Raw genomic sequence first — 10,106 nt, forward strand, 5'->3', positions numbered from 1 at the left:
CCCGTTTCATCCCAGTCCCTCTTTGATGCTCAGGTCCCCATTTAACGCCCCGGTTTCCCCCTCAGCAAATACATGTCGGCACGCTCCCTAATTAACGCCAGGCTAATTAACCCCAGGATCCCACCCAGGTTTGCAGCCCTCCGACAGAGGCCACGGCAGCACCGCATGGGGCTCGAGCCACGCGTGCTGCCAGGGCACTGACTTGCAACCACTGGTGGCCAATTAGGGCTTAATTAGTGCTCATCAGTGCCATGGGAGCACGAGAAGTGGGTACTCCAGGTCACAGCCCCCTGGCACGTGCACTGAGTGCATCAGGCCTCAGGCGGAGGGGAGCACCTTGTAAAGCTGATTTATTATATTCTGCATTATTTGTCCCAGAGGAGGAGGAGGGAAGAGGAAGCGGTGACTCCATCCGAGGACCAAAACACCCCAAATCACGGGGACGTGGTGGCCGTCTCTCCCAGCGCCTCCAAAAAAGGGAACCTCACACTGGGAGCAGCCTCCCGGGCGCGGGTTAAAGCGTCGCCGGAGCTGCACAAAATCATCCCGTTTCATCAACAAATACCTGGCAGCTCCGGGTTTTTCCACTGGGCCAGAGCCAGGGCCTCGGAGCAGTTTTCAGTCCCGGTCCCTGCCTCCTCCTCACGCTCCCCGTAAGTGCCATCTCCGGTGACACTCAGCTCCGGCCCTTAAATACCCTCAACTCGGTGACAGGAGATTCCCACGACCCCCCCTCCTCGCTCTGAGCAAACCCACGAGCAGCCCCGTGCACGAGGGAGAAGGAGAATTACAGGCTGGATGATACCACTCCCCAAAAAGCCCCAAAAAGGGGGAAAAAAAATTGCATTATTCCAGCTTCTTCTGATTAATCTTTATGGGGTGCAATGGTGTCTGGGGCATCCAAAGGATTTCACATCAGCAGAGGGGGATGTCTTGCCCCGAGGATGCAGAGCCCCATGGCACATCCTCCCCACTGACTCTTTTCAGCCTGGTTTTACCCCAAGAGTAAGAAGGTAGGGTCCAGGGGAGCTCAGCCCCAGGCACGGAGTCACAGCTGCTCCCAATGCAGCGGGTGCTGTGGTGGGATGGCACTCATGGAGATGGGTGAGGGTGTGCGTAGATGGGGATGGGGGTTCGTGGGTGTCTGGGGCATCTGAAGGAGAGGCAGAGGGGGATGTCTTGCCCCGAGGATGCAGAACCCCATGGCACATCCTCCCCACTGACTCTTTTCAGCCTGGTTTTACCCCAAGAGTAAGAAGGTAGGGTCCAGGGGAGCTCAGCCCCAGGCACGGAGTCACAGCTGCTCCCAATGCAGCGGGTGCTGTGGTGGGATGGCACTCATGGAGAAACATCCATAGGGATGTGTGTCCCCAGACGTCCCCGTGAGGGATGATGCAGCAGGGACCAGCATGGGCACCAGGCAACCTCTGCAAATCCATCCCTGCACCACACTCAGTATTCAGTGGGTTCCCTCTCTCTTCCTCCGCGTCACCAAGAGCCTTCCCTCCCACCCTCCTCCTCCTCCAGCCTTTGGTGGGGTGTTTGAAGAGCTTTCACCTTGGAAAATAAAGGGATTCAGGATGTTCTGCAGCCAGGACCTTCCCCCCACCTCCCGACAGGACCAGGCATCCCATGGGGAGCAGGGCTGCAGTGATTCCCCGGCACCGAGAGCATCAGGGTCCCCAGGGATCACCCACGGTGGCTTTAAGGACATCTATGTAGGGACATTTGGGGGTGGCGTGACCCACACCACCAAGTGGCTTTAAACACCGCAGTCTGGAGGTGGGACAGTCACCTCGAGTCAGAGGAGCAGGCATTAATTAATCCCAATTAAAAGCAAGAGGGTAAAGAGGGAGAACCCCACTCACCCCATTTACAGCAGCCAGGGATGCGGCTCGTAATTAACACCCCAAAAATCCAGGGGCCCTGCTCAGCCCCCGCAGCCCCCACACCCCAACACCGCAGGGGACACCCCAAAACTGCAGGGGACACCCCAACACCACAGAGGGCCCCCCAAGGAGCCAGGCCAACTTCCTCAACCCTCCCTACAGCCCTTTCCAACAGCCTAATTACAGCTTGCCAGGCAGCTAACGAGCAAGTTGCACCCAAAACAATTATTTCCTGATAAATGGGGAGAAACAGCTCTTTTTCATGCCAGGAGAAAACAAAAAGCAACCCATTAGGGAGGCTGGGTGCTGCTGGGTGTTGCTGGGTGCTGCATTGCAGGCGGATGCCCTCACCTGAGCATCCCAGCCGGGTCCAGCTCCGGCACCTGTGGGTCCCCGGGGACCCCGGGGGGGACCACGATGCCCCACGGCCACCGAGCCCAGCACAGGACCCCGTTTCATCCCAGTCCCTCTTTGATGCTCAGGTCCCCATTTAACGCCCCGGTTTCCCCCTCAGCAAATACATGTCGGCACGCTCCCTAATTAACGCCGGGCTAATTAACCCCAGGATCCCACCCAGGTTTGCAGCCCTCCGACAGAGGCCACGGCAGCACCGCATGGGGCTCGAGCCACGCGTGCTGCCAGGGCACTGACTTGCAACCACTGGTGGCCAATTAGGGCTTAATTAGTGCTCATCAGTGCCATGGGAGCACGAGAAGTGGGTACTCCAGGTCACAGCCCCCTGGCACGTGCACTGAGTGCATCAGGCCTCAGGCGGAGGGGAGCACCTTGTAAAGCTGATTTATTATATTCTGCATTATTTGTCCCAGAGGAGGAGGAGGGAAGAGGAAGCGGTGACTCCATCCGAGGACCAAAACACCCCAAATCACGGGGACGTGGTGGCCGTCTCTCCCAGCGCCTCCAAAAAAGGGAACCTCACACTGGGAGCAGCCTCCCAGGCGCGGGTTAAAGCGTCGCCGGAGCTGCACAAAATCATCCCGTTTCATCAACAAATACCTGGCAGCTCCGGGTTTTTCCACTGGGCCAGAGCCAGGGCCTCGGAGCAGTTTTCAGTCCCGGTCCCTGCCTCCTCCTCACGCTCCCCGTAAGTGCCATCTCCGGTGACACTCAGCTCCGGCCCTTAAATACCCTCAACTCGGTGACAGGAGATTCCCACGACCCCCCCTCCTCGCTCTGAGCAAACCCACGAGCAGCCCCGTGCACGAGGGAGAAGGAGAATTACAGGCTGGATGATACCACTCCCCAAAAAGCCCCAAAAAGGGGGAAAAAAAATTGCATTATTCCAGCTTCTTCTGATTAATCTTTATGGGGTGCAATGGGGACGTTTCCCAGCAGCATCTCAGGACACAGCAGGCATCCCCAGGTCAGGCAGCACGTAGAAAAGTTGTTAGGAGCCTGACGGACCCAAATTTGCCTTAAATGAGCTGGAAACAGTGGACTGACCCCTAGTTTGGGGTAAAGCTCTTGGCGTGCTCTGTGCCAGCACCACTCGCTGCCTCCGCAGGGCAAACTGCTCTGGGGTAGGAGAGAAACACAGGGGTTCTCTCTTCAGTTAGAGCTTTCCTTGCAAAAAATAAGAAATAAATAAGATACTCTGCTTTTTAAAAAAAATGCCCATTTTGGACCAGAACTCCCACTCCCTTTCCCCAAAACGCAGCCCTCTGGTATATTTTGCTGTTCTCTAATGCGAACATCGCTTATGAACCAAGGCAAACTCGCTCGGGACCGCCCGCCCTTATCCAGCCCGACCAACGCAGCTCATCAAATATTTCACTTCATTCCCCTCCTCCTCCTCCAGAAAACAGCATTTTTTGGCAAACAAACTGTTTTGCCAACAAGTTGTGCTCCGTGCTGCCTGAGAGACGATGCTTCTCCCCAGCTCCAGCCTCCTCCGCCCCATCCGGGTCCCAAATTGGGGGTGCAAAAGTGGGGATGGGTGCCTGGGTTCCCCCACATTGAGGGTTTCCCCCCCTCCCACCCCCCAACTTTTGCTAAAATAATCCTTGTTTCACCACTGGCCGGGGAAGAAGCACCAGCCCTGAGGTTGCTGCTGTTATTTTTATCTTGAAATAAATAGTTTGAGCCGCGGCCAAGCGGTTCCGAGGGAGGGAGATGCTTTGCATCGTGGCCACAGAGATGTAAACACACGCGGCCTCCGTCTCCGCGGGGGCACATGGCACGGCCGGGGCACAGCAAACACCCCCATCCAGACCAGAGAGAGCTGAAATCGCCTATTCTGGGATGCCGAGGTGGAAAAGGGGGATGTGAGGTTCAGGGGGAATCACCCCCAGGGTGGGGGAGGGTGGCAGGACCCTTCGCTGCTCCCCCCCAGCTGGATGCTGTCCCCTCCATCTGCTCAACACCTCACAAGCACCACCACGGCTGGGTTAATACAGGTTTAACCAGGACCAGAATTAGCTTTTTGAGTCATAGAATCATAGAATCATAGAATTGCATGGCGGGACCCTTCGCAGCTCCCCCCCCAGATGGATGCTGTCCCCTCCATCTGCTCAACGCCTCACAAGCACCACCTCGGCTGGGTTAATACAGGTTTAACCAGGACCAGAATTAGCTTTTTGAGTCATAGAATCATAGAATCATAGAATTGTCCAGGCCGGAAGGGACCTCCAAAGGCCATCTAGTCCGACCCCCCCACAGTCAGCAGGGACACCCCCAACTAGACCAGGTTGCCCAGGGCCTCGTCGAGCCTCACCTTGAATATCTCCAGGGAAGGGGCCTCAACCACCTCCCTGGGCAGGGGCTGGTTCTAAAGGACCAGCTCCAAAAAGGCTTTCACCTTCACGATAGTAAAATTGGAGCATCCCTGTGTCACCCACATGACCCCGGCTTCCATCTCATTCCTTCCCAGCCACAGCAAGACCCCAAAAAACACGGATTGAGGGGGTTAAAGCTGCCACCCAGCTCAGTTTGGCAGCCCCCGGAGATGCCTGGATCCAACCACATCCTTCCCCCCCTGCCTTGACTTCCAGCCGCTCTCATCCTGCCCGGCAGGGCTGGGCACAGAGCAGGGGAGGGGGGGGCTCTGCCCCGCTCGCTGCTCACGAAGGTCACCGAAACGCTCGGGAGCTTTGCACGAGAATCTCGGCGTAAATGTCAAATTAATTAACTGGGAAAGATGTATGCGTTGCCACAAAAAGCCCTCTGTTTCGCCCCGCCGCCCTCCCTCCCACCTCCGCTCTCCCCGGAGCCAGGCACTGGCTGGGGTTTGCCAAAGCCGTGGCTGGGGGAGGCCGAGGACCCCCGGACACTCCCGATGGCAAATTTACCCCCCCTCCCTCTATAAAGCACCGTGTCAAGGAAACAGGGAGAAGCACAAAGCGAGGATGGAAAAGCTGGGAAAACCTCCCCGGCAGCAGCCGCTCCTCCCTGCGCACACGTGTTGCGGCACCGTCTCCAGGGACACGGGATGGGAGGGACCAGCATCTTCTGCCGGGGCCGGGCTGACACCCCCGGGGTGAAAAACAGAGGCACGTCCCCCCCCTTCTGCCCCATGGAGGGGGGTCGATGGCATCGCCCATTTTGCAGGATAAATCCTTCTCCGGCAGCTCCCTGGGGTCCTGAGCCTTGTGCAGGCGTTGGAGTGGGGAGGATGAGGAGGGAAGGGGGATGCTGAGGGATGTTGAGGGATGTTGGGGGATGCTGGGGTATGTTGGAGGATGTTGGGGGATGCTGGGGGATGCTGAGGGATGCTGAGGGATGTTCAGGGATGGTGAGGGATGCTGAGGGATGTTCAGGGATGCTGGGGGACATTCAGGGATGTTCAGGGATGCTGAGGGATGTTCAGGGATGCTGGGGGATGTTCAGGGATGCTGGGAGATGCTGGGGGACATTCAGGGATGCTGGCGGATGTTCACGGATGCTGGGAGATGCTGGCTGGGGGATGTTCACGGATGCTGAGGGATGTTCAGGGATGTTGGGGGATGCTGGGGGATGTTCAGGTATGTTGGGGGATGCTGAGGGATGTTCAGGGGTGCTGGGGGACGTTCGATGTTCAGGGATGCTGGGGGATGTTCGGGGATGCTGGGGGACGTTCAGGGATGCTGAGGGATGTTCAGGGATGCTGAGGAATGCTGGGGGATGCTGAGGACCACAGCTCCAGTGAAGGTCCCCTCCCACTGCTCCCAGGGGATGCCGAAGCACGTGCCGAAGGGAGTTTTCTCCCCAAATAACTGCTCCCCATCTCCCGAGTGCTGAGGCTGGGTTCACAGAGATGCCCAGCGCCGGGTTGGTTCATCGAGGAGCAGAACAGAAGCAAAGAACCCACCCGGAGCCAGGCAGGGGGTGAGGGTGGGATCAGCCCCGGCCTCCCTGCCCCGCTCCGAGAGTGGGGAAAGCCCGGTGGGATGAGGATGTGGGAAAGAGTTAACGCCCCGACTCAAAACTATTTTAGAGTTTTAAAAGGTTCAGGAAGGGGAAGGTTCTCGTCTCCCAGGGCTCGGTGCCTCCTGGCAGGGTTTGGTACCCGGCTCACGTCCTGCTGGGGACGGGCATTCCCCCGGCCCCGCTGCCGTCTCCCAGGGCTCCCGCTCGTCTCCGGGAAAAGGGAGCCTTAGGGACACTTGGGGACTTAACCCCCACTTCACCCACACCACACACAGGCAGGGACAGGAGATTCCAGTGGTCAGAAGACTCTTCACCCCTCAGGAAGCTCTAGGACCTTTTGCTATTATTGCTCAATTTCTCCCTGAACTTGCTTCACCTCTTGCTGGGGAAGGAAGGAGCTGGGTGCTGAGCTCAGCTGGATGGGGGGAGCTGGGATGTCCCTACAAACCAGGCCAGGGGGGACCACCGGGGTCACACCACGGGGCTCAAATGCACCCCCCCGGGAGCCAGGCTGAGCCCTAGCAAACTCCTGACATGCCACACGAGTTCACGGCAGCCCCCAGGCACCCAAAACCTCAGAAGGGAAGGAGCCCCCATGGCCCTGATGCCACCAGGGAGCTGCCTGCCCCGGGCACTGGGCAAACACCGTGCTGAGAAGGGGGCCCAGCAAACCCCCAGACCCCCACACGGGTACCGGTGGGACCCAGAGGTGCGGGGGATGCTAAAACCCGCAAATCCTCTGCAGGGGGAGGTGGATGCTCCACCCCAAAGCTCTGCAGGGCTGTGGGGACATCTCCAGGTCCCACGTTCCCCACCACCCCTCCAGACTCAGCCGAGGGTGGGTTTTAAGGGATTGCAAGGAGCAAGGGATGCTGCCCGGCGTTCCCCCCCTCCGGGAGAGCTCCATGGAAACACGAATCCCCGTCACCTCCCTGGTACCCGGCAGCAGGAGCAGGGTGAGGAGTTGTCCCAGACACAGCTCCAGCGGGGAGAGGGACTTGAGAGACTGCGGGAAGGTTACAGCTCATCAACGCTCCCAGTAATTAAGGTGACGAGTTGATCCCTAAGCTCATGGCTCGGCCAAGCCAGCCAGGGCTGAGGCAAAGCATCCTTCACCAGGACTCAGGGTGCCCAGACCGGGGGTGTCACACGGGGGGGGGTGCACTGGATGCACCCGCTCTCCCACCATCTCACTACAGCCCAGCCCATGGGCCACCCTCTCTCATTAAGTCAGCTAATTAATGTGAGCAGTGCTGCCTGGCACTGCCCTGTCCCCCTGCCCGCGCTGTCCCCAAAGCCTCCTCAGATGCCACTCGGCTGCCAGCATCCTGGCTCCCCACAGAGGCCCTGCACCGAGGAGGAGGAGGAGGAGGAGGAGGAGGAAGAGGAGGAGGAGGAAGAGGAGGAAGAGGAGGAGGAAGAGGAAGAGGAAGAGGAAGAGGAAGAGGAAGAGGAAGAGGAAGAGGAAGAGGAAGAGGAAGGAGCGATAACCCCAGCCTGTGGGTGTTCTGAGGGGTGAGGAGCCACCAGTGCTCCCAGCCATGCAGAAAACAGCCCACACTTGGATTCTTGGGTGTCTAATCGGGGGTTGATCTCACCCCCCGGATGCGGGGGCTCCTCTCCACCCAGCTGCCTGGATCCCCCAAACAGCTCCAGACCTTGTCCTCCCTCAAAGTGGTCCAGGGTGATGGGGGTCGGCAGGGAGGAGCAGGGTGAGCTCCTGAGCTTTGGAGTTCGGGGGAATCCTGGCCAAAGCCAAACCCACGGGCCCGTGACACTGCTGGGAAAACCCACTCGGGGTGGGGGGATGGGGGGATGGGGTCTCGCCAGCAGAGGCAGCCCCTGCCCCACAGTGCTCCCAGGGAGGCACACAAAGGGTTAAAGGGACCGATCCCAGCTTCCCTGAACCCGGGGCCAGGAGGGATCACAGCCATGGCCAGATCAAAGGGATGTGCTGAGTCCCGAGAGACTCGTTACAGTTCCCAATGCTCTGGCAACACCACGTCCCTGCTCCAGGGCCAGCGGCCCCCGGCCCTCCCCGGGACAGGGACATGTGGCTCCTGTGTCCCAGGGAGCTCATGGGCTCGGGGCCAAGGGGGGATGGAGTTATTTGTCCCTTCTCTGCAGTGCAAATATTGATTAATTAATTAATTATCCGGGTGCTGCCCTGGAGAAGGGAGCGGGGTTTGTGGCCAGCGTTACCCAATTCCCCACACAACCCCACCAGGGGAACCGGGGGTCCCCAAAATCCATCCCCCGTCCCGTCGGCACGGCAGCCGGGACGGGACACACCAGGGCTGCTCCAAATCACTGCTCCCACCCCAGCAACCCCGGGGAGAAGCCAAGACTTTGTCCAACGAGACCAAATGATTTAAAAGCCTCCATGAAGAGAAGCCAGGAGCAGAGAGACCTCGGTCCCCTCCAGCTGAGGATGCCCCATGTCCCCTGGAGCATCCCTCCCTCACGGGGGACACCGGCCTCCTGCCCCCCTCGGGCTGCCTCCCCCAGCCCCAGCCCTACCCCATGGTCCCCAGGAGCATCCCACCACCTCCCACCCCTGCATTTAATCAGCCCGTAACCTTTCCTGCTTAATTATCCTCCTGCATCACCCTCTACCAACTAAAATCCCCCAAATGGGGAAAGCTTATTTGGGGGGGGAGGGAGCCCCCCTGCAAGCGACCCCACGCCCACCACGGGTGATGGAGAGGGAGGCACGGCCACACACACCTCTCACCACCACCACGGGCCCCCAGGGATGGAGGGGAGCTGCTGGAGGAGCTCAGGCTTCCCCGGATCGATGGCAAAGCGCGATATTTGGGTTTAATAAAGCGGGATTCACCGCTGCCGGGACCAGTCAATCACGCACCTGATGGGCTCCTCGGTAGCGGCTCCGCAGCCTCCTCCCAACCACCCGAGTCACCTCCTGCCTCTTCAGGAAAGGGAATAACGGGTGCCGGGAGAGGCGGGAGGACGCCCCGCATGCACCCGCTGCCCCGCAAGAAATAGGGGCGTGCCGGTCCACGGCACCCCCCCCAAAAAACCCCCATGACCCCCCAGGAGGATGGGGAAGAGCTCAGGGTTATTTAATGCAGCAGGTCGGGTGCTGGCGAGTGGCCAGGCCATGGGATGCTTCCCTCTGGAAAAGAGGAGGAGGAGGAGGAGGAGGAAGAGGAGGAGGAGGAGGTGGCAGCCGCCACCTTCCTCCCGGAGCCGCTGCTGCTTCTCCTGACAGCGCTGGAGCACACTAGTAGTGTGGGAAAAGCATGTCCTGGTCACAGGAGGGTCCTGCCAGTACAGCATCACCCCACGGAGACACCCCGCGGCCCCCAGGCGCTCCCCTCAGCCACTCCTGGGTGGTGGGCAGGGGGCAGGCAGGGTGCAGGGTGCAGGCAGGGTATAGGCAGGGTACAGGCAGGGTATGGGCAGGGTATGGGCAGGGCACAGGCAGAAAAGATGCAGGCAGGGCTCAGGCAGGGTGCAGGCAGGGTTCAGGCAGGGTACAGGCAGGGTTCAGGCAGGGTACAGGCAGGGTACAGGCAGGATGAAGGCAGGGGGCAGGCAGAAAAGATGCAGGCAGGGCTCAGGCAGGGTGCAGGCAGGGCTCAGGGTGCAGGCAGGGCATAGGCAGGGCTCAGGCAAGGTGCAGGCAGGGTGCAGGCAAGGGCTCAGGCAGGGTATGGGCAGGATTAAGGCAGGGCACAGACAGGGTGCAGGCAGGGTGCAGGCAGAGCTCAGGGTGCAGGCAGGGCTCAGGCAGGGTGCAGGCAGGGCTCAGGGTGCAGGCAGGGTGCAGGCAGGGCTCAGGCAAGGTGCAGGCAGGGGGCAGGCAGGGGGTCGGGCGGGGGTGGGGCAGGG

The 10,106-nt window shown here is 59.9% G+C and overlaps 1 protein-coding gene across 1 annotated transcript in view; it reads right to left on the reverse strand.

Annotated features, from left to right (window-relative positions):
- Positions 1-10,106, reverse strand: part of SDC3 (syndecan 3) — a 70,474-nt gene that overhangs the window by 60,053 nt on the left and 315 nt on the right. Inside the window, exon 2 of the mRNA XM_014951845.1 lies at positions 9,118-9,239. Within this exon, the coding sequence (XP_014807331.1) occupies positions 9,118-9,239 (122 nt within the window). The remainder of the gene's footprint in view (positions 1-9,117; positions 9,240-10,106) is intronic.

Source organism: Calidris pugnax, unplaced genomic scaffold (assembly GCF_001431845.1).
Source record: "Calidris pugnax isolate Ruff unplaced genomic scaffold, ASM143184v1 scaffold166, whole genome shotgun sequence".
Classification (NCBI taxonomy): domain Eukaryota; kingdom Metazoa; phylum Chordata; class Aves; order Charadriiformes; family Scolopacidae; genus Calidris; species Calidris pugnax.